Source organism: Parus major, chromosome 7, assembly GCF_001522545.3.
Source record: "Parus major isolate Abel chromosome 7, Parus_major1.1, whole genome shotgun sequence".
NCBI lineage: Eukaryota > Metazoa > Chordata > Aves > Passeriformes > Paridae > Parus > Parus major.
Genome location: NC_031776.1, coordinates 4588046 through 4613124, shown reverse-complemented (window position 1 = coordinate 4613124; position 25079 = coordinate 4588046). Strand labels below are relative to the sequence as shown.

At 42.3% G+C, this 25079-nt stretch overlaps 1 protein-coding gene across 39 annotated transcripts in view; it reads left to right on the top strand.

Annotated features, from left to right (window-relative positions):
* Positions 1 to 25079, top strand: part of MAP2 (microtubule associated protein 2) — a 173211-nt gene that overhangs the window by 85283 nt on the left and 62849 nt on the right. For all 39 annotated transcript variants that reach the window (XM_015635034.1, XM_015635047.1, XM_015635046.1 and 36 more), the window contains one exon: positions 21142 to 21427. In XM_015635034.1, the coding sequence (XP_015490520.1) occupies positions 21166 to 21427 (262 nt within the window). In that variant the 5' untranslated portion in view covers positions 21142 to 21165. The remainder of the gene's footprint in view (positions 1 to 21141; positions 21428 to 25079) is intronic.

Below are 25079 nucleotides of genomic sequence, written 5' to 3'. Positions count from 1 at the left end.
GAAAACCTCTTGAAGGCACATCATGAAATTCTTCATCCCTTGATGAACTTCAGCAAATTCTATTCAAGTGATGCCTAGTGGATGAAGACAAATTACCAGAAAATAATAAATTAACAGTAATCCATAGAAGAGGTGAGACAATCATGGGCTTAGCAGTCTATAGATAATAAGAGGAAAATCTCTTTATTTAAAGTTTCTAATGTTACTAATCTCCTGGTAAATCCATGCCTATGAAGGATAAGTCAAGCTTTTACTTGAACATAGTGGTTTTTTTGTCAGTGGGAGGTTTGGATGATCATAAGCATTATTCTTGCTTATGGGGGCATGATTGCAAAGTCACTGCAACTAGCAGAAAGAAAGAAAAAAGGAGAGGAGGAAAAGCAATAGAAAATGATGCCATTGACCCAAGGGGCTGTCTGAGCTGGTCCTGCTGGCCTAAACTGGTCAGACACTGTGTTGTGGGTCATCAGCATGAATGTGGGTTGCACAGAGCCCAGCCATGGATAATTTTATTCTGATTGTTCTATCTTCAGCTCAGCCCTCTTCTCATATCTCTTTGCACCATGTCTCATCCTCCAGTATGATATGTCCGTGGTCTTCTGAGGATACAGGGTCAAGCTTTGCTCATGTTTTGCCTGTGTAGTGTACAGCCCATGGTGGAGTGAGTTCTGTACATGTGCAGGAGCAGAAAGGGGTTGACATGGAAGCTCCAGGCAGTCAGTGGGTACAGATTTGGAGGTGAAGTAAGTCAAGGTAGTTCTCTTAACCTCAATGAAATTACCTGTGATAGGTGCTCCTTAAAATTCTTTCCCAAAATATGACTGACAGTGATCTAAAAAGTCTCTTCTAGGATCTTGCCTGCTGGGGGTTGTGACACTCTCCACATCTGGTGTTCTAAGTTCAAGCAAATACACTTGTATTTTTTTGCACAGCTGAGAGCCTCTGGTGTCACTGGGAGATGTCTGTGCCTCCCCCAGCCTGGCTGGTACAATCTTCCCATGCAGCCTGTGTGATTTGGATAGGACACCTTTGTCTTTTAGGGTGTCCTCTGCTGCTGGTGCATGGTTTGTTCCCTCCTCTGGTGGAACCCTTGGTCATCTGCAGTGCTTAACTCATGACAGGTGAAAATACAGCTGCAAGTGCACACATTACACATAACGTTCAAAATGGAGAGAGCAACTATTAATGTTGTGTAGAGATGCAAGTGAAGGACTGGGAGACCCGACTGCTCCCCTGAAGCCATATCAAAGGTCTATTTTATCCCCCTTGTTTCAACTTAATTTACATTTTCCTTTTGAGAAGGTGGTATCCAGGATTTTTGGCATAGTTCCTGCTCATGTCATCTCTCTCTCTCTCTCTCTCTGGCTGATAGATTTTAACTCACGGAGCTGCTGCTTTTGAAGCCTAAAGGATGCTCCAGTATGGACAGTGTTGTGGAAAGGGTGATTGATCTTCCACAGGGAAATTAACTCTGTTCTCACCTTCAATGAGATACAGTCTGCTTGGTCCCTTTCATTACAACAGCAATCATTTCCCTCCTGTGGAGGAGTAGATATGTCTTTTAAGAGAAAGCTCAGTGACATGACTCCTTTTGAATAAATGCCTAGTAAGTTCTTCTGATCAGAGGTGTGAAACTCTTCCTCCTTTCTTGCCTGCAGGCCATTCCTACAGCCTGCATCAGTTGTGGCATTTAACACACACACACTGCTGACCAAGCTGTTTGGTGTGGTTTGTTGCTGGCTTTTGTTTTGGCCACAGTCTAATTATCTGATTTGACATGGCTGAAGGCTTGGGGTGCAAACTTTGGCTCCTGGTCAGACTGCAGGAATGCAGCATCCATGTCCATTAATCCAAATGTAAGGCTGTAAATTCAAAAGAAAAAAAACAAAGCCTAGAAGATACAGTGCTATCACTTGAATTTCTAGAAGTAAATATTCATAAAAATCAGCACAAATTTATAAAGCTAACAAATTGGTAGGATGAATGGCAAAGCAGAGGGTGTCATAGCTTTGATTTATCTCAGATATCAGCAAAAAACCTTTTTGTCCTGGGTGACTGTCAGAGTTGCCCTCACATTTAACATACATGAAACAGTCTGGTTTTCAAATCAAACCTTGTATAATTGTGTAAAACATGTATATGTGCTTTTTTGAATGGAATATTGTACAAAAATACTGGACAACAATCCGTCAGCTGAATTTTTTCCTGAATAAAGTATTCAGCATAATATATCTCTCTGGGTGTCTCTGCTGCCTCTTACTGCAGAAGGCTGGGGAGCTTGTGAGAATGCTGCAATGCAGCAAGTGTACTACCACTGATTAAAAGTATATATTTTTTATTTTTTAATTTTTTCTTGTTTTGTTGTTGTTTTTACCCCCTTTCTGAAAGCTTGTGGGTGGCATTTTAATCGAGTTCTCATGGTAACAGGCATAATTTAAAAGCACCAAAGCCTACAAAATTAGGCTTTTTTTCTGTATGTGGTTGAGGTGGGTGTTCAAGTCATTACAACTGCAGTGATGCTGGTTATTTCAGTGTTTCTGGTGCAGAGATGACAAGGGAAGTAAAATGGAAGCAGGTGCTGCTAAATGCAGAAAACATTCATCATCTTTTTACCAGGTTCCATTGTTGTCCTCTCTATAAAGAGGGTGCAATTAAAGTAGTGTGTAATGTACTGCTTATGTTGCTATTTCGTTCTTTCAGATATATTCTGGCATCACAGTTATGCCATATTTCTAATTCCTGAGGTAGGCAGTTTTATTGACTGATGTTTTGATTCACTATTGTAAACATGAGCCCCTCCCTGTCAAAGCAGCACACATGAAAATCCTTGAGAAACTGTGGAAGTCTGTATGGAGTTATCATGTATTTCTGCAGGTAGGAAAAGATGCAGAGAAAAGCAGCCAGAAGGGGTTAAAATGAAATTGTGAAGGAGCTGGTTTGAGTGCCTCAGCTCCTGTTAATGATCTTGAAAACACTGCATGACAAAAACTACAAAAGAAAACATGTTAACTCATGGAAGTCAGTTGTGTCTAGTGCTTTGCCAGGTGTGATGTAAATGTGTTGTGTTTGATGCTGTGTGGCACCCAGTATTTTATAGTGCCATGTATTTGCAGTCCTGCAAATTGGCAGTGACCAAGGTAATGCAGGTCAGTAATCCTGTGTTAAAAAATTTGAGATACAGCTCACTCTTAGCTGCTGAGGGAAAAAACCACCTTGATTTATGATGAGAAAATGTGCTGAGTATTTCCAGCTCTTAAACACATGAAGTTTCATTTTTTTAGGTGTGGTTTGGTGGTTCTGTTTTTGTGGTGGTGTTTGGGATTTGTTTTGTTTTTATTTGGTTGTTTGTTTGGTTTTTTTAATTGCTATTATTACAGCCTGCTTACAGGACATGAACAGTGAAGGACTGAAGGATTTAACAGTGTAACACCCCAAATCTCCTTGCCTAGGGTCCTTGCAGAAGAATTAGATCCTTGTCTCAGGAGCTTATGTCAGGGATTGTTGATGCAGATTGCTGATTTCCCAGCAGACCTGCCTGGCTGTTGGTAGGACCAAGCCCACACCGTCAGAAAAGTGTTGAAAGGAGGATTTTCAGAAACACCAGGATTGCCACTGAGACAATGCTGCACTTGGGTTGGGTAAGGATAGAGACATCTTGGCTGTGGAGAAGAAAGCTCTCCTTGTCTCCCTGGCTTTCCACACGGGTTTTGCTGCAAGGCTGGGCTGCTTGGCTCTTCCTCCTGCTCAAGAACATGTTGAATGCTTAGACCTCTTCCTACCAAGGGACTGGCTACTCATTTTATTGCATAAAAGTCCAGTTCTAAAGCCCTTTCGTACCTAATTTGGCCTTGCATTAACACTTGACAATGATTTGCAGAAATGGGGATGTCCAGGGGCCTTAATGTATATTCTATACCATGGCTACAGCGCTGGGCTTTGCTGCTGTCCCTGTTCTTATCATCATGTGTCTTGTTTGGCAGTTGCTAAAATAGAAAAATGAATGTTGGGAGTTAAATTGCAAGGAATTTTTTAATCTAGATTTTAAGAAGAGGTGGAGTGAGAAACGTTCTTGTACCATGTCTTTAGAGTATTTTCCCTGGCTGTTTTTTATACCTTTGACTGAGAACTAGTCTGGGAATTTGAGCAGGAGACTATGAATGCTGCACTGATTGTCCCTAATGTGAGCTCTTTCTGTACCTTTCTGGATGCAGAAGATTTTTCTAGTGTGATGAGGAGAGCTTTGGGCAGTATTCATAAATCTTCCTGTTGTCATTGGAAATCTTTCACATTAAAGCCTCCTGGGGTTTTGAACAGGTAAATCAGTATAAAAAGCAGTAAAAGGTCAAGAGCTAAAGAAAATAGAGCCAAGCTTGGTTTCATGCTCGGGAACAAAGAGAAATGAAATATTAACTATATGGAGAGAACTGATTATACTGTAACTTCCTGTCACCTTTGTGTTCATTTAGTATTGATAGAAACCCCTTTAAGATCATGTGTGTGTGAGTAGTTCTTTGCTGGGGCTGAAGGAAGAATGCCACCTGCATTTCAGAAGCTGCAGTTGGTCATGAGCAATGCTCCTTGGAAGTGGTACAACAAAGTGATGTGCACTGCATTCTTCAAAGCAGCTTATCATTTGAATGCTTGATTTAAAAAAATGTATTTTTTAAATGGTAATTTTTTTTTTTCACTGAGCATGGGCTTTATGTCAAATATAATAAAGTGGATATTGTAGTCTTTATTAGCCTGATGTTAACAGTATGCACTTCACAAGACCTCTAAACTGATCAGAAATGTGAAGAAAACTGAAATGTCTTGAGGGCTGCAAGAATTTGCTTCAAGAAAAATCTCCTGACTTTTTTTAATATTCACAGAGGAACAGTGACAAAGCACCAGAGTAAGCCCTCTCTGAAAATCTTTGCCAATTGGCATGCACACAGTAGGGTTTGATCCTAGCAGTGCTTCAGGAAAAGGAGCTTTTAGGATTTCATTATTCTAATTTGTGCTGCAGCCCCACTCATGTAAAGTGTTTCAAACTGGTAATAGCTAAAAGGACAGCAGCAAAGTCATTCTTTTTATAATATATATAAGTATTCTGTAAAAAAAAAATAAATAAAGTGGTTTTCATAATTTCTTGGTCTTTGACAGTGCATATGTAGGGTACCCAGTGATGCTGGAATATACTTCAATCCTCTGCCCTGGAAAAATGCCTCCAAATGCCACATCAGCCTAATAAAAAGTGCAGACATCAGGTGTGGGGTGGGAGGGAGCTATGGCAGTCTCTGAATTGATCAGGAAGTCCCTGAACCTGTGTCTTTATTTGCATTTACCTGGCCATAGGGGTGTTTCAGAGATTGGTGGACGTGGGCTGTATGCTGAGGCACATCTCGTGTGCCCAGAGAGGGGCTAAGAGGAGTGAGACTGGAGTGACACATTGGCACAGGTGCAGTCAGTTTGTGTCTTACTGAATTTCCTGCTTGTTTATTCACGGCTGCATTCTCACAGTTTTGAAGGGGTATCCAATATTTGAAGTTGGGGGGGAGGTCTTTTCTTTCACGTGGTGCAAGTCTAGATGCAGAGAAAGCAATGGTGGTTTATTGCTTCTGATAATTTTTGGAGGTGGGGCAGGTCTCTGGACTTCAGGAAAAGGTGTTGTGATGTTCTGCATGGGGTGTGTTGCACGGGCTGTTAGGAGCCTCAGTGTGACATTTTGTGCTACTGCCCAGGACAAACCTCTCCTCGGGGCTCAGGCTGAATAAATTCAGGTGATTTTGTACCTTTGAGACTGGATGTGGGACAAGTATCTTGCTGCCTGTTACTCAGCACTGGCTCACAGGGAGATGAAGGGGAGACCTTGGCATGTTTTGTCCCTTTTGGTGGCCAGGGCCTGCCTGGGGGAGCAGCTGTGGCTGTGGCATTTTGTGGTGGCAGTGCCAGAGGAAAAGACCAGAGATTATGGAATTCACAAGAGGAACGAACACTGCATTACTCTCAGCAAGAGGGGCCCAGAGTCCAAACCCATTCCCTCTGTGTCCCAGTTTTGTAGACAGATAAGCAACAAGAACACCCTGATGTTCATGCAGCAGCGGCCAAAGTTTATTGTTGGGCAACCCCTTTTATAGGGGCTTCAAATTTCCTGTGCTTACAGACATGATTAGCCAAGGGTCTCAACTCTGCCCAGCTCACTGCCAATGGGTGCATTTGTACTTCAAAGGGATTGGCTGGGGTCCTCTGTTTGAACTTGAATCCAACATATCACTGTCATATCCAAGGGCCTGTTCACTTCTGTTTCTCTAATGAGCTAGGCTGGTTGAGCTGGTGTCTGTTAGGCCAAATTATCTGTGCAGCCATAGACCAGCTATAGCTGTCACACCTCTGAACTTTCCAGAATTCAAGCTGTCTCTTCCCAAAAGCCATTCCAGCAGCACCAGGAGTTTGGACAGGAATGGAGCCCAAATCTGAGTGGCAGGCAGCACGCTGCTGATGAAGAGTATCTAGCAAAGTCTATGAGATGCCTCTGTTGGGAGTTCTTAGCTTTTCCCTGACTGAATCTATACTTTCTTTCAGAGGATACAAAGAAGGACTATCTGCCTCTTCAGAAAACTCTTTGCAGGTCTCTTTACACCTTGTACTTCAAATCAGACTGTCAGACTCTGGCCTGCAGTACAGTCAGTGTACAGCTTTCCATCCCTGTGGATACAGCAATCCTATCTGCTCGTGTGTCTCTGAGCATAACATGCACATCCCCTCACACATTTTCTTATCAGGGTGTTGCAGGTGAGGCAGCCAGCTCAGGTAGCTTGCTACTTTCCATTATTAGACCCTGTTTCTATTACCACTTTGCCAAACTTTTTCTAGCTCAGCTTGCAATTTTCCTCTCTGGCAGTCAGTCTTGTATTGCTCTCTTATGCACGTGTTTTGGCCCAAGCTGTCCTTCCCTGGAGAAAAGTTAACTTCCCTGGCTGCATTGAGGAATCCAGGTCTGCCATTTAAAGTTAAAACTTGTCTTTGAAGTTCTTTAATGACCTTGATGTTGAGGAGGGGCTAACACATCTTTTCAACATTTGCTGTCAGGAGTGACTTGTTGGAGCCTCTGCTGCTTTGAATCTCTCTAAGCCTGTCCAGCCTGATATATGTCATGTCATAACACTGTGAGTGGGGGAAAAAAAAATAATTACTGCCCTCTCCTTTGCTTATAGTCTCTGGAAGAAGAGAAGAAAGTATGTGCTTTAAAAATCAGGGGAAACCAAAGTTAGAAAACATGGCTAAGATCTTGTGGAAGCAGGGAGTGAAGGGCAGAAGAAACAGCTTTGATGAAAACATGTGTGTGGAAAGGTGAGGATGGGAAAGTAGTGACATGGAGGCAGGTTGGAGAGAGGGGCTGAATGGGACAGAAGTCCAGGAAGGAAAACTGGAAGTTCATTAAAGAATGGGAATGCTTGGAATGAAACCTGCAGGAGAGGACCTGGAAATGGATGTTGGTGTGGGAAGGATAGTGCTCACAATGTCTGCAGTGGTGAAACTGCAGACTGCACAGTGAACACGGACAGCCCCTGGGGGAGGGACTGAAGCCCATGGGGTAATGGTTGAGCAGCTGGTGCAGTAAATACACCAGTGAGATAATCTAGACAGAGGCAATGAGAAGAATAAAATATGTTTATTGAGCTAGGCAGTATACTACACATGCAGAAAGAGACCCAGTTAGGATTATGCTGTTATCCCTCTTTTCTTTCACAGCTCAGCTCCTGAGGAGTACCTGTGCAACCCTAGTGGCATTTCAGATTGCTCTGTATGTGTGATAGATGTTGGTGCACCTCTAGACAAAGTCTGACTTGTGACAGTTTCTTGTTTTGCTCCTTTTGCGTTATTGGCAATTTTTAGTATGCTCTATCAACAGAAGCAAAAAAAACCTTTCTTTTCCTAGACAAATAAAGTTAAGCACTACCCAGATGTGTATATTCAAGTGGCTGCCATGGCTGGATTTTGTTGCTGTCTGATAGACAGTGATTTATTCTGTAAGTTTTGTGCCCTGAGCTTTCAGAAATACACTACTTTTCATCGTGAAGCCCTGCAGAAGTCTAGCAGCAATAATTAGCAAGCCATAAAAATCGACCTGATTTGTGGGAACCACTGAAGAATGCAAGGAGACATTTCTGTTCAAGGAGCTAGGAACAAAAGCACGTGGTTACTGACCCAGTCATGTCAGACCTAAATTTTGAGGGAATCCCAAGTGATAAGTGTTCTGCAGTCTGAATACTGCCTATTCATTCAGCCAATCTAGCTGAGTGAATGAATCATCTTTTCAACCACAGACAGCCCCTCTGGGTCAGAGTCGAGGTCACTGGTGGGACATGTGTTTCCAACTGCTTACCCTGCATGAAAAAGAAAATGTACAAGACTTTGCTTACACTGTGGGAGCTTTGAGCCTCTCAGCTATAAAACATTTACACACACTATCTCATCAGACCTCTTACAAGTAGTGTCTCTGGATATATAACCAGGTCCTTTTTGAAAGGTCATTTGTCTTCCTTGTTGCACCCCTGCCACAGAATGTTTTTCTCAGGTCGTCTTCCTGGTGATGTCCCCCACCTGATGATTACCTCTGTGTCACTGTAGTCACCTCAGTGCTGCCTCTAGATTTTTAGCATGAGGTGATCAAGTTGATTCCACAGAATGAGTTGAAAATGGGCACACCCTTTCTTCATGTGGTGAACCAGCTCTGTGCAAGTAGCTGGACATGGTCTGCAGAGCCTCTTTTGCTGCATCAGCAGAGGAATATCTGGATTAATGTTGTGTTTCAATTAGAAACTTATCAGCCCAACAAAGCTGTTCATTTCCTAGAGCCTGCCTTATCAATAGGTGCTTTTCATTTGCAGAGCAATAGTCTGTGTTGTAAAGTGTTTTTTCATTAGAAGTTGTTAAACATTGAGATGCTCAGAGAGGGGTTGTGACATTTCATCACACTTAATGGCCTTTAAAAATGAATGACAAGAAACCCCACACAATTATTTAAAGTCAATATTAGAACAGCAAACAAAGTAACTAATCCACATTAGAGCTACATATTATTTATGTGGTAAAAACACTGCTTTCCCCAAAAAGGCTCTCAGATTGAGAAACTATGGGAAAAACAATGAGAGGAAAATTCAGAAGTTTGCTTTTGAACCTATGTAAAATTCCATCATGCAACACCAGCTGCACAGTGTAATTCCATAAGGTGGGAAGAATCACTGCTGTATTTTTTTGCAGGGAGCCCATCACCCGTGAGTTCTGTTTGATGCTCTGTAGCTCTTTGTGGAGAGAGGATTGTTTGTTTTCTCTTCTCTGCTTATCTTCTCCCTGCACACTTGTGTGCATTTTTGTAAGCATTTTTGTTCCCTTCTTTCCCAGGATGAAGAGTTAGCATGTCTAGTCATTCCTTTCACAGAAGCTTCTCTAGGTCTTTTATCATCCTTGTTCAGCTCTCTTTTGTACCTTATCCAGCTCTCCTTTATTTCATTTGTGATTAATAATTAATGTTTTCAGGCATCCTAAACAAACATCTTCAATAGTACTGCTGACAGACTTTACAAAAGGAAATGTACAGAGAAATTCAAGCTGAATCCAGGATCCAGGCTGGAATACTCTGTGTCCATCAGTGCTCTGCATGACCTGTTGCATTTATTGTGCTTTTTGTGTCTTCTTGGCCTTTTAGTGGAAATCTCTGACTGCAGTCCATGGAAGGACACAGACTGCTTTCATTGTCCAGAAATTCACCCTGGGGAACCTTCTGTGTGTAGTGCTAAGCATGGTGATGTGGATCCTCGCAGGCATGAGGGCACCTGGATGCCATGGAAGTCACCAGCACTGTGTCACTTGCTAGAGGCTGCATTGGGAAAATGCAGATATTTGGCCTAAGCTCTGTGGAGCTCCTTGGTTCTTCGTGTGGAGCTGCTCATGGCAGGAGAATAGACTGGATAGTTTGATTGGAGATTAACCTAGCTTTCCCACAGTCTGTCTCTCTGTATTAAAACAACACACACTCTGCCCCATGGCTTGGGGTTTTTCCAGATCATTTCCTCCAAGAATGTGTTCCTTCATCCAATACAACTTTCTTACCTTTCCCAACTCCCTGGCCCTGGGCTTGTTCTGTTCCTCACTCCATCTTATCCCAGGAGCACACCACTGACTTAACATTCATCAGCTCCTTGGCACCGAGTGGCAGGAAAAGGGGTGGCAGCAGAACAAGGTTAAACTCAACCTGTAGCAGGAATCAGGTAGCTGCACACACCCACAGAAGCTTAGGGAGAAAATAAGTCTCTGGAATAGGTCTTTGTTGTGAGAGAAAATCCTGCAATTAAGACTTCAGAAAGGCTGAGTGACTCAGGGACTTGGTTCTTGCTCATGCAGGATATGCATGGGTATGCAGCATGCATACCTTAATTTTCTAAGGTCAAAAACACAAGGAATTAAAAATTAAACTTTTAAAATATCACTGTAGTTAAAGAACAGGCTGAGGCATATATGCTCCTCTTTCAGTGCACAGTCTAAGAGCTTGGTTGAAACAGTTCTGAAGGAAAAACTTCTGCTGAAAGTGAGAGCTGTAAAATCAATTCCTGTGGCCCCAAGTTCCTTCAGTACTGTCTCTGTCCTCCCTGCCCTCTTGCCTCACTGCCTGAACAGGCTAAAGAGTGACTGCCAGCTTTATTTTCTTTTACAGGTTGGTTTAGTAAAGATTTGGCAGTGTAAACCTACCACATGGTCAAACTATATCCCAAATATTGTGATTTTACTGTCTTGAGTATTTAGAGAACAGATTTCTGGGTATTCTCATTTTGAGATAGGGAGAGATTATTTTATTTGCCAGGGTACACAGTCATTGGTCATACAAGTGGGTGGCTGAGTGTGGGATGGACAACATATTTTTAAGTCGTACAAGTATAAGGGTATATTTAATTTAAAATAAATTCTTTATTTGTAACATTATTAGCTAGAAAATCTTACCACTTCTGACCAAGGTTTTACAGCACAACAAACACTATTCTGGCATTCTCTAGGAAGGAAAATTCTAGCACTAACTAATCTGTGCCAAGTTTATTATAAATATGTAAACAAACTGAATTTGTGAATAGTTCCTTTCCCAATCGGTTTTCCAATGCTTTGTCTCCTTATTTCTATTTATTTATTTAGAGTTAGAAGCTTTGTGCCACAGCTAAAAGCTTTGATTCCCGTTGGCTATAATGGGTTCCTGGGCCCTCTAAGGTTTCCTCACCATGAAACTGAGAATCAAAGCTGTTTAAGTGAGTCTGGGTGGAGGGATCTGGGCACCAGCTTTCTGTTGCCTGATGCTCTTTTTCAGCATGAATGAACAATGTTTCTGGTAGACAATGTGATGCTTTTACTTTACTGTGTGCCTGGCATGATTGCCTGGTGTGTCCAAATGTTAGGAAGAGAAGTTCAGAGCACTCTCAGTAAAAGAGTAATCTGCTGCCCTTGACTTGGGGAGGAAACTTCTTTCACATGAGCAAGATTTTTTACCCAAACAGCTTGAAGATCCTTTCCTTTTAGTCCCTTCATTTACTGGGATGCTTCATTTTAGCATCATCATCTTTGTGGTGCTTATTCAGTTATAGAACAATGAACCATATTCCTTTAATTCAGCATATGGAAGGACAGAATTAAGTTAGGATGGCAGGTGGATCAGGAGCTCCATCCCTGGATCCCCTTTTGGGTTCATGGCCTTGGAGAGGGTGCAGAGAGCTTTGTTTCTGAATTCTGCTGTTTCCCCTGCATGTATTTAGAGGGAACAATCTGTCAGAAATTAGCCCAGTACATATTTTTTACCATTTGTAGTAGCTGACATGATGATGTTCCCAAAGATAGCATTTAGGTTTTTTCAAAGGTTGTGTTGTAGCAGGGATTTAGCAGAATTAGTTTTTAAAGGTAGCTAAGACCTTTGAAAAATCAAAATGTGCAGACGCATTTGTAGAGGCAGCATTTATTTTTTTTAATAATTAAAAGCTCACTGAATAAAGTCAAGATCATGAGTATGTGTCATGCTTGATGAGATCTTGGTGAAATCAGAAGAAATGAGGGTTATGTCAAAAAGTTACGTGTGCAGAGAAGGCAAAGACGTAGCAGTGTAGTTAAAAGTGCTTTATTCTGGATAAATGAGATTTTGTTGTGGGTGTTTTTGCTTAGCAGACAAGTTTGTATCATGTCTGCTGAGTGGACCAGTTTGCCTCACCTGCAAGAAGAGAAGCTCACCTGCAGCTGACAAGAGCATAGACCTGTCCCAAGTGAAGAATATGCAAGTAATATAATAGCATAATTAATTAATTCCTCACTGCCTAATGTGAGCTGTCATCCATCCTGGAATCTCTTAAGAGAAGAGATGCAACATCAAATCTATATGTGTTAGTAAGGTCAATGTGAGGAAAACAAACCCTTTAGACTTTCACCCCAGTCTTTTTGTGGGTTACCTTTACCAGCCCCTGTCCAAATACAAATGCTGATCAATTATAATTTGAGAGCAAAGGAAGCACATATAGCTGTGTGGCCTGTTTGCAGGGTCTGTGGCAAATACCCAATTTGGCTGGCCCTTCAAAAAACAGGTTTGAAAATGTGAGGGTGAGAATTAGATGATTGTAGATTAATAGATTGTAGATAGATAGTAGATTAGTGTGTGCTGTATTCGCTTTCTGTACCTGTGCAATAAATAAGATGATGGTTTGGTCTCAGCTGTTTATAAGTACTGAAAGTTATACTGGAAATGGCAGTGGGGAGGGGAGCCAAATATTCAGTATTCATTTCTATTAGCCAGCCAAGGTTTTAGCTGGCCACACTTATGGAATGTTGACAGCATTGATGTCTTTGTATTTCTTGTTGTTCTACCTTGTCTTCCCTAGCCTGCAATGGCTATATCACATTGTCTACTTCTTCCCTGACTGATGAAGAATTTTCCTCCTTAAACAGTATTTTGAGTACTCTTGTTTATATAGCCCATCCTCCAGCTAGCTATGGTGTTGTCACAGATCTTCAGCTATCTTTTTACTGAGGTTTGAAGTGACTGTGGTAAGAGGGAAATATGAAAAAAAATTTCTTATTTTGGAGTCAGATTTCCTGGGTGCAATCTGAGTCATCTTTTGCCTTCAAAATCACCTCCATAAATGAAAGGTTTCCTCTCTTCTTCTTAGCTTTTTGAAGAATTATTTTGTATAAATGTGTGTGTGTGTATCTATATCTATATCTATATATCTATATCTATATCTATATATCTATATCTATATCTATATCTATATCTATATCTAATCTATATCTATATATCTATATCTATATCTATATAATCTATATCTATATCATCTATATATCATCTATATCTATATCTATATATCTATCAATCTATCTATATATATAATCTATATTATATATATATATATATAGTATAAATAAATTATTTTGGTAGGAAAAAGCAGACTGTAAAAGTAAAAATAAGGACTGAGTTATTGAGTGCTTATTTCTTTAAGCCTTCAACGTATACCTGAAAATCTCTGAAGTGTACCATGAAGAAAGGTTTATTTCCCAGTTAGATTATTGCAGTGTTTTAAAGAACAAGGGGGTTAGAAGAGGAAAGCTGTGCAGAGGGTGACCAAGTATTTGAACTGGGAAAGGACCCGCTGCTTGGTGTGCCTAGCCTGAGCAATCCTGTGTAGCCATCCAGTGAGCTGAATTCCTTGTGAAAAGCTCTAAGAGGGCCATGTCTTTGAATGTTGTCTGATCACCCCCCAAATGACTTCATCTGCCACAGCCCTTGGAACCTCGTGCTGTTTGTTTATGGTGGGTTTTAATGCGCCTTCTGCACTGGGGGTGAAAAAGCTGATGTAGCCACAAATGTTGGTGAATCTTTTTCTCTGCCAGAACTGAAGTCAGAGCCTTGGCACAGGTTGTTTAGATGGCTGCTGGCTAAGGGCTGCAGAGCCTCCTGTTTCAGACAAGCCTGCCAACTGAAGTGCACGGTGCCCATTTGAAATTGTGCCTGGTGGAAAAGTCAATGCAGTGTGCCTGACACAGAGATGCTTCCCTGAGAGGAGCCCTGTTCTTGTTCAGGTCCTATTTCAATGACTCTTGTGGAAACATAAAGCTCCACTGAGAAATTTGGGAGCTGCCAAGAAACTTCCTGGCTTCCCAGAAGCTCTTCTTCCATCCTTCAGTCTCTCCAGCTCCCTTAAGACAGGAGAGATCTCGTCCAGGATTAAGCAGACACTGCTTTCTCTGTTTGCTGATCAGAAGACAGGGCTGTCATGGTGCCTCATCTTAAGATGTGCAGGACTGTATGCAGTTTAACCCAGGGACACTTGTGTTTCTTTGTGTTGGCACCTGCACTAACTGCTATGGCTTCTTTGCTGCTTTTCCCATCCTTATTTTTCAACAAATTTATCGGTAATAACTTCTTGCTGTATTTCATGTTTCAGATATCACTTGTAGTTGTCATGGTGCTGTTGTTATGGTTACCATCTCCTTCACCAGCTAAAATGCCTTTCCTGTATCCTGCAGGAAGCAATTATGGTAGATAGGAGTGTGAGGGTTTGTTGAAAAGGGTTGGTGTTGAGCAAGAAGGGGTGTACAGGGATTCTTTTTATCTAGAAGTGAGCTCTAGCAGATATTTTATTGGGTTTTTTTAGTCACAAGCTGCTAGTACCATGATGTCACCATTTCAAGAGAGAAGGGCACTCAGTTTTACATTCTGGAGTTTGAGCAAGTTGATATATCTGGTTCCTGATCATGGGAGTGAGGGCAGCCCTCCAAGCTGGACAAGAATGTCTCAGAGGGGAACATCCAAGAGGAGTCAGCTGAGGTGCTTTTCAGCAACCCAGAGAAATGAGCACCTTCCCAAGGGAGGAAGGAGTAATAGCTGAATGTCTCATTCTTGTACCTGTGCCTGTGTTCTGCACTGGGACAGACCTGCTTGTTACCAGTGGAAATGCACCATGCTGCACCTCATCCCTTCTGACAGCACCTGGGTGCACCACCTGCCTGAGCAGGGTTTGCAGCTCAGCCCAGAGCAGGGCTTGGGCAGGTAAACATTTCTCAAAGTGAAAGCATTCCCCTTTCTTTAGGACCTGGGCAATTCCTGCAGTGGGATGACCCACCCTTCCCACCTGCCTGGCTCCACTGGTGTCCAGCTCAGCTGCTGGGAGCTCTGTGAAGGGTTAAAATCTCTGCTGTCACAGGCCTGGACACTGTGCAGGAAGGATCAGAGGGCTTGTCTCTGCTGTGCCAGTGCTGCAAGTCTGATCCACTGCTTTTAAGGCTGCAGGCATCCCTCATTCTCAGCTCTGGCAGTCATGGAGATTGTGGTTTGTTTTCTTCATCTTCCCACAGCAAGCTTCCTCTGGTCCAGTTATCATCCATTATTTTTTATCTGCTTCATAATCCAAGGTTCAATCAAAAGGATTTTCAAAGAATATGTCGCTATTGACTAACTGTTTGCAGTGTGGAAATGGAAAAGCTTTTAAAATCCACCAGTGCTAGTACAGGTGTGAGGAGATGAATGCTGCCTGTATTTTTAAGGGGTGCAAGGTGGTGTCCAAGGGGATAGTCCTGCTCCTGTTGTCAAGAAAGAGGGATCTAGCTGAAAGCTAACAACTCAAGCAGTGGACAAGGAAGAAATAAATCATATTTGTTATAAAATAACAGAGAAATTTGTTCATCGTTTGTTTGGCTATAGAGGTAAAGTGGCTCCCATGGAGAGAATGTATAATTCTCTCTAATAATATTCCATATTACTGCAATTACAGCACTTAGACATTTAGCATCAAGTGTAGCTTTGGTTAATTGTTTTGTGGCTTCTGGATCATGACTGTGTGTTCCTCTTAGGAAGCTGACATGGTTCCCATTAGACACCATGAAACTTTCTCCCTATCCCTTGCTGGGTTCTGTCATTCTGTTTGAGCAATGTGAAGCACACCACTCATGTCTGAAAATAATCACATTAATTTAAGAGATGCATGTTAGCTGAAATGCAGGAGTGAAGTGGCATCCACAACTGGCCTTCTTCTTTTGTAAATATGTGGAGAGTCCATGAAGACAACAGTGTTGGTAAGGTTTGTGTACTATATACTACAGCCTGAGCTTTTGGTGGTGGCAGGAGGTTATTGGAACTTGTCCATCTAAATTTCCCACCTTCTACCTCTTGTTTCTATTCCAGCCTCCTGATACCTCCCTGCTTTCCTTGGCTCTTCTAGATGTAAGTTGTTAGTAAGTTAAATTTACTGGAAAATTCCATTGGGACCTTTTAAATCACTGTGCCTGGTATTTTCAGATGCATCATCTCTGTTGGACAGTTGGTGTGTGGTCATGAAATTTCTTTTGTTGTGTTATTTACTAGTGTAAGTTCTATTGCACGTTATTTATAACTAATTTTGAAGGTATCTTAATTTCTTCTTTAATTCTTGGTGTCCTTTCTGCAAAAAATGACAAGCATGATGCCTCATTAATTTCTTTTCTCTGAAAGAAATTCCCTGGATTTCTTAAATTTCTATTAAATAAATCTCTTCTAGGTAGTCTAGTTGAGGAGTTTTGGGAGCCCTGGATACCTGAGGTCATTAGCCATATCTGTACCCTCCAGTCTGTGGAGCAATCCCCTCCCTCTCCTGGCTCTGGGCTTGGAAGCAGCTGCAACTCAGGGCAACTGAGTCAGTTCTCTGGTGCACCTGAATTAAATTGCCCTCTGGGAAGTAGGATTTGGTCCTGGAGCCATACACAGGGCACATCCCCTCTTCTTCCCACTGTCCTCATGATCTGGCCATACACCCTGCCAGAGTTTGTTTTTCTTTTTTTTAAAGAGTGTCTTGTCTCTCCCTTCAGGAACCTCCAGTGACAATTTTTGCCTGCACTAGAATTGTAGTTCTTCCTCTGTGTATCCAGGTGGCTGTTTCTTTTACTTGATAAATTAGCTTCCCTGAAATTAAATATCATTGTTTCACTCTGAATGGACTTACAGATACAAGGGCAGGTAAAAACATGGCTTGAAGCAGGAAGGCAGGCTATTTGCAAAAGTCTTCAGTATTGGCCTAATTCTGTTGTCTTAAAAAGTAAGACATCTGTAGAAAATTCATCCGTTTATATGCAAAGGCAGTGTTAATATAACACTAAGATGATTCTGGACAGCTGGCACAATAGGAAATTTAAATCAGCATTACCTTGAGTTTTGCATATCATGGCTTCATGCTGTATTACTGTGGGTGATTTGCTATGCACAGAGTTCAAAGCACTCAGGCTTGGTTCAAGCCAGCCATGGCAGCGGGAGCTGGTGTCACGTGGAAGAGCATATGGATTAATAAATATATGTAGAGTGCCTGCAAAAGGAGGAGGCAACTGCAATGTCAGACCACATATCCCCCACGAGATTTGTCCCTCTGTGTTTCAGTATTTTCTGTCTCTGTACAGTTCCCAAATGGCTGAAAAAGCTGGGAGGGTTCATTTTTATCATCGTTTCTCCTCCAGGTTATTAGTTCAGAAGACAGGATGTCCAGATCCATAATGCTGTCCCCTCAGTGCACTGCCTGAGTTACAACGACATGAACTTAAGCTCTGTGAGGCGTCTCTTCACTGCTGCATCACTGCTGCTGCCAGTGAAGCATGATCTCTCCAGACAAGCAATTGCTTCAGCAGCATCCTCCATGTCACTCTGGACAAGGAAAGCCTTTTTGGGAAGGCTGTGCATGGCCCATGGGTGTGGGTCAGTATCACTGATGTGATCTGTGGTGCTCAACAGCACCTACTTGATCCCTCTGGATGGAGGGCACATTTCCCACCCCAGTCTTACACTGTGATTTGCATGTATGGTGACTGTGATCAGAGTTCAGGGTGAGGAGCATCCCAGGTGTTACCACAATCCTGTGCTGTGTAGCCAGAATGGCTCTGGAGCAAGGGGCTGTGCTGGTGGGTCAGTGAAGCCAAGGCTGGAACTGTCTGTGAGCTCCACTGCTCCTTCTGCTGTGCTCAAGCACCTGCCTAGGTCACCCCCTCACTACCACTGACCTTAGAGAATGAGTGAGAGCATGCTGTAGGATTGCTGCTGTGTATTCCCTGATAAAGCAGTTCTTTTGTAATGGTTAGCAAAGAAAGGTTCATAAAGATCCAAATCAATTTTAACTAAAGCAACATGACATTTTAGAGGACTGGCTGTGCCTTCTTATCTATGTTTTTCTGAAAGCCTTCATTGCAGCTTATGCAAAGAATAAGAAACTGGGAAAAAGAGGGACTTTTTGCTTCCCTGAAGTACAGTGTTTCCATAGGTTGCCCAAATTATTCCAGGTTTTTTCTTGTTACATAGTTACCACTATTTAAATTCTGCTATATTGTCTGGCCACTCTTGGTATTTCTGTCATTATTTACATTACCTGATTAATTTAATTCCATTGTATGCTAATGAAATGAAAGAAAAACAACTCACTTGATGGTACAAAACACACCTGTGTATTCTGGATTTGAACCCAAGCTGTGGATGAATCACAGCACACAGCAGATAGTCATTGCTAAATTGCTGAGTACAAAGATGCATTGTGTGACTCACTTGCTGTTTCTCTCTACCATTATAAAGCCTGAGAGCACTTGATGAATAACAGAGAGGCAAGAATGAATTCATCCATGCTTTACTCTGTAACCATCTTTTAAAAGTACTGAGCCAAATTCTGCCTCCAGATACACGCAGCTCGCATTGAAGTCTGCCCACTGTATTTATTTTTAAAGATAAAAGCACTTTTGTTATTTTCACTGGGGACTTCTGTGACACAGTCCATTGTGAAGATGTGAATATCCTTCCTCAAGAGCTTCAAGTGAAGCAGGGAGTGTCTGCCTGGAACCAGGAAGAGGATATTTCAGGGATAATAGCTACCAAACTGCGGAACTGTGGAATACAACTATTACATTTGTACATTTTCAGAGCCACATTCCCCACACTTGGCTCTTTCATAACCCTCCCTGTCCTGCTGTGCCTCTGGGCTCCTCTCATGGCTGACCCAGGGGCTGAACTGGTGAAGCTGGTGGGCAGGTTCATCCTGCTTTGGGTTTTGCTCTCAGCTTCCAAGCACACTGGGCTGGTGAGGGAAGTGTTGAGTTAGGGCTTGGACTTTTTCTCTGGTTGTTTTTTTCTGAGTTTTTTTGTGTTTTTTTCCTGAGCTTCCCCAGGGGACATAAATGAGAATTATCTCCCTTTTTTTTCCCCCCAGAACAGGTTTGTTCTGTCCTCATATCTCAAATGTTGGTGGCTTTGAATGTGTGCTGCTCATCCATGTAAAAAGGAAGACATTTGTCCCATGGCCTCATGTTTTGGCAAGGCTCTGATCAGAAAATGTTCTCTAGAATCATGCAATAAACAGATCTAGAGGCAGAGGTCTATTTTTTTTTTTGGTTTGTAGGAGTGGTTATTTTCCTGTCTTGGGCTGTTCTTCTTAATGACACCATCAGCTCTCCTGGTATGATGAGAGATGGCTGCTTTAAAGCTCTGTCTGTACATGCAGAACATCTCCTTGTTGAGTCTCCCATTAGGGTAAAGGAGGTGGGGAAGGCAAAGGGATGTGGAGTGTGTTTACTCTTCTTGTGGTTGACTGAGACATGTGTCATTTCTTTGTGATAATGCCCATCCCATCATTTTCATTCCAGCTTAAAGGAATACCTGGACTTCAAGTTTCAGTCAGGTACCTCCAGGGAATCATGCTGGGTCAGGGTGAGAGCAGGCAGAGCACTTTCTATAACATCTATAAATTATTTCATTATTTTATGAGCAAAATAATTTTTTAGTCCTTTTTGATATGGAATTCCAGTTGGAGTCACATATTGTGAATTAAATGTAATTTTCGGATTCAACATGTTTTTTTAAAAATCTAAAGAAGCTCTGAAAGCCATCATTATTAAGTTATAATGTCTGATCAGAAAGAGGTCAAATTATCAATTATGAGTGATTATCTGGCAAATAACCTTTTCTTGTGTTTAGAGGTTTTCTTCAAACTGACCTGACATTATGGAAACTAGATTCTTTTTCTGGTTTTTTGTTTTGTTTTGTTTTGTTTTGTTTTGTTAAATGTCTGCAGAATATATGCACTATCCAGTTTGTGCTGCTTTTTCCAGACTGCTCAGCCTCTGTGATATGTGGCTGGTTGACTGCATTCAGCTCACTGCTTTTATGTGTTTTTCTCCCAGGGTAAAAAAGAGGTGGCAAGTGCTTTTGGAAGAGGCCTGCTGCTTTCCACTTTGAAGTAGCTAGCTCAGAGCAGGTCGTCTTCTCCTCTCCAGAGGCTACTGTATCATCAAAACATGATTATTATTTATTGCCTTCCTAGGTTTACATATTGAGGAACTACTGCTGCATTTATCTGTGAGGACTAGCCGAGCACTATGGCTTATGCAGTGGCTTTTTTCCTTTGCTTAGACAAATGAGAGCTAACTAACAGGAGTGAAATGTGTGTGAAGTAGCAAATAATGATTAGTTTTATTTCTGTACAAGTACTGATAGTCAAAAGATAATGCAAATGCTTGTGTGAGAAACAAACTTTTCCCCATGGACTGTATTGGACAAAAGGGTTGGACAAATGTGTGTGAATGTTCACATAACAGCAAATAAGAGGGGATTTAACTGGAGTCAAACAGCATGGGTGTTCAGGAACCCAGTGTGCATTCCCAGACTTGCTTCTGTCATGACAAGTGGCAGATTGGCCACGTCACCTTGTGCTTCTGTGCCTGACAAGCACCTCCTTGGTGTAGCTGCAGCAGCAGCTTCAACTTGCAGCAGTTGTGGCATTCTTCCTTTATTGCCCTGGGAGCAGGTTGTGGCACTGTGACGACAGATTCATCTCTTGTTAATTGTGTTGATGTTTTAACTGTAATTAATGCGTTAAAATCAGATTAATGAACGGGCAGCCATCAAGAAAATAGTGCTGATAATTGCAAGGCATGTGAGAGTCAGGGAGGACTTGACCCATAATTTTTCCTGCTGGTGGTTTGTTTTGGGTTTAAATCAGTTCACTCACAGCTAGGACAAGCACACAGATATACATCTTTCCTGTGCCAGACTTGAATTTACCAGCAGCAGTGGTGGTGACATGCTTGTGCTGACGCTCACAGTCACCCATTTGGAACTGATCTCTCCTGCTCATGTCGTTACAGGCCAAGCGGTGAAGGCAAGGAGCCATGGCCGAGGATAGGAAAGACGAAGCCAAGGCCCCACACTGGACTTCAGGTCAGCTAACAGAGGCTTCTTCACATCCACATTCACCTGAAATTAAGGATCAGGGTGGCGCGAGTGCCGGACTGGTCAGAAGTGCCAATGGATTTCCGTACCAAGAGATTGAGGAGCTGAGGCTGGGCAGCCACGAGCAGCCAGGGACGTATGCTCAGACCAAAGAGAATGGCATCAACGGAGAGCTGTCATCAGGGAACAGGGAGACTGCAGGTAATGCACCTCGATGCCCTGCTGCAGAACCTTGGGTGTTTCTCCAAGAGGAAATGTTAGGTGGAGTCAAGCGTTCCATGGTGCATGGGGGTGATGACATGAGGGTGTGTGTGTTTTGGAAGGGCACTAGCTCTTCACAGCAAGGCCTGCATCTTCACCCAGGCTTCCACAGATGATACGTGCTTAGGATGCTGGGCACTGCTCTGAGAAGGCTTCAGGAAAGGCCTTCTTCATAAATAAGACCTGGTTACCCATCAAGAGATGTGGCAACTGGTACAGAGCAGCTGCTCGGGTCCTCTGGCTACAAGGGAGTAGGAAACTGTCCAAATGTCTTGCATGGATGGCTCATGCATTTGTGTGTGCAAGAAGGATGGATTCTCTGTTATTGCTCACAAGAAACAAGACCTTCTTGAAACCATGTACTATTTGCAAAATAATGCATTGCTCATTCTGGCTGGGAACACCACAATTCAGTATCAGCGTTTATTCATCCTTGCCCAGCCATATTTTCACTGGAAACTCACTGGGACTTAGTCTATTTGTAAACTATGTAAGGTTTTTAGAATTCAGCTTGTTATTTGCAGAAAAAAAGGAGAGTGTGACTGTGTCAAAATGAAATATGCAAAGCAAGTTTCCTGTTTTAGAAGTAAATGCTAATTATCTTTGTGCAGAGTTCCCACTCCAAACCCCAAAAGCACAGTGCAAGAAGGATTTCACTTGTATAGACACAACTGCCCTTGATGCATCCATTCATGCATGCTAATGAGATCTTTCTAACAATGTTTTTTTGGCTGTTGACAGCATTTGGAGATGCTATCCATAATTTCTCAGCAGCTGGAGAATTTTAAGGCTCCTTGACCATACAGTCATTTCATAAACAATTGTGTTGGAAATTGAGATCTCTACTAAAAGCAAATGTACTTATATTTTAAGTCTCTTATTGCAGATTGGCTTTCAAATTTTGGCCAAGGTGAAAGAAATGGTGTGTGAGCTTTCAGGTGAACACAGTGTTGATGACTGGGGAGATGATAATGATGTCTTGTCTTTTTTGCTGTAGCCCAGCTTTATTCTATGTTTAGTCAGGATATAAGCAGGAGTTCTTAGCAGTGAGTGCATTTCTCATCTTTGCCACAGATTTGTCACCCCATGTTGGACAATTCCCCCAAACGTATGGAAAAATGTGGATAACTTTACAGGATGAAGAGGAATTTCCTATCCTTAGAAAGGAAGGAGAGAAATGCTTTTCTCAGGCTCTCTCAAGCTCAAATTCTGAGTGCTGGTCAGAGAGAGATCCAAATGTTTAATTGAGTTTGCAGCTAATGGGTGACAGGAGGAAGGAAACCACTACTGGCCATCAACATTATAGTAGGGCCTTTTCATGTTGCTTTTCAAGGCAAGTGGTTAAAAGCAGAGATCCAGGTGAAGTTTGCTTCAGTCACCGCTTTGTGGCCTCATTTCCTCCTCTTCCCTGCAGTTTTCTCACTGTCTGCTCAGACTCTTAAGATCTCTGGTGTGGAGACTTACTGTCAATATGTACAGCTTTTGTTTGGGAGTCTTATTATAGCTTATCTCATGACATCTTTGTCCTTGAGCACTGGAAAAGTTCTAGAACTGCTTGCCTTCATGCCTGAATTCCTAGCTCTCTGTAAACTTGTGCACTGCACAATCAGGAACTGGCTAAGCCCACATTTAACTGGTGAAATGTAAACCTTTGTAGAATACTTAAGATGCATTTGTTTCAATATTTTTTCTCTTTTTGAAGGAGAAAGCAGTTAGCAATTTACTATAGTGATAGAAAAGGACTAGAGTGTGTATTGCCACTTCATACTAGTATTTACTAGCTGGATGTGCTTAATGCAGTGTGGGACAGGACTTCTAGATTTTTGGTGTTCAATTCAGAATTTGATCTTGAAATCAAGGATTGTTATTCACAACAAAATTTAGTCATCTTTGCTGTGTTTGTCTGCTTGCAAATTGTAACTTCAGTGGGGTATTACATCAAGTAGGGTTTTTAAATGCCACTCTGATACACACAATTATCAATAATATGAATCATTTAATTATTTGTAGTAGCTTACTGATTCCAAACATCTGAGGAGAAAATGATCAGGAAGCCAAGGTCGATGGAGATAATTAATCCAAGCTGTAGGTTTGAGTAGATTTACAGGGATTTTCTTTTCTCTGGTACAAGTCCAGCACTATAACCTAGGAAAAACTTTGGATTCTCAGCTTTCATGTTGAAGTTTGTAAATCCCCAGCAACTGCAACAGCCTTATGTGCATCAGAGCACTAGTTTAAACAGAGATTTCCCAGGCAGCTGTCCATCACCCAATCCCTGGTGCATTTTGAGGTGTTTTCCCCTTAGGAAGGGCTGCTGCACCTGACTGACCCAGGAGCTGGGATTTAGCCACAAAATGGCCCTCTCCTAGGGAAAGGCGTTCTGTAGCTGGGCAATTGACCCTTCAAGGCACAGCAGAGCAGCAGGACACCCATTTGCAGGGCTTGTGCTGTAAAATCAGAGGGCCACGTGTTAAGGGAAAAGTTAGGATAAGGCCAACCTGACAAAGTCACCTTACACCAGCACTATGCAGAGGCGAGGGATGGTAATGGGGGAGGAGGTAACAGTTCTTCCTGAAACACATCCAATCCATCACTACAAGTGACACTTTTACATTTGCACAGTTGAAATTTGTCTTTGTGTATATCTCTCTCTCTCTCTCTCTCTCAGTGTCTAAGAGAATCTGACCTCAATTTTTGGAATCCTCTGAATCTGGCTGTTGTATTGCCTTTGATTGATCTGTCTCAGCATCGTGCTGGTAATGGCTGAATTATGGAGACACATCAATGCCCTCCTTTCAAACAGACCAATGGGAATGTGGGAGAGAGCACAGAGCTGTGGACAGGGCAGCCTCAGGGCCTGATCCGACAGCCACCCGAGTCAAAGGCAGATGTGTGCAACAGAACAGGCTGTTTTTTTGGCATTGCCCACAGGAAGCCATTAGGGGTGTGATATAATTTGGGTGGTAAAGCCCCTATTTCTTTCTGTATGTGTTTTGTGGATATAAATTTGTGTATTTACTTGGGCTACCCCTTGCTGACCAGCTGAGCCCTGTGCTTCTGCCAGACACAAAAATCCCACTGTTCTGGAGGTGCTCCTGAAGACACCTTGCCTTTGGTGCAGTCTACAGCATCCCACAGCCTGAGACCACCGAGTTTTGATGTGCTCCCCCTGCTTCATGCTCCATGTCCCTTCTCACTTGCACATGCAGAGCATCTTTGGTGGAGACCATGGAAATATTAGGAGTGGAGAATGAGATCTGTAGGTTTTGTCAAGCCAAACATTTTCATGTCATGTGAAATCTGTGATGCAAAGGGACATGATAGCATAATCCTCAGGAACATCTTCTGAAGGAGGCTGACAAGGAAAGCTTTGTATTGGACCCAGTGGTAGAGCACAGGATGTGCCTGACTTGCAGTGAAACACAGGAGTGGCAGCCTTTTCTTTGCTCACTGGGAAGTTCTGCTCAGCTGACTGGGAAGAAGCTGTGAAGAGGACTAGAGATGCTCTGCAGCATTCTCTGGGAACCAGCAATTCAACATCATCCATCCATGTGGGGTGCAAAGGGACTGTGGTAAACTGCAGCACACAGCA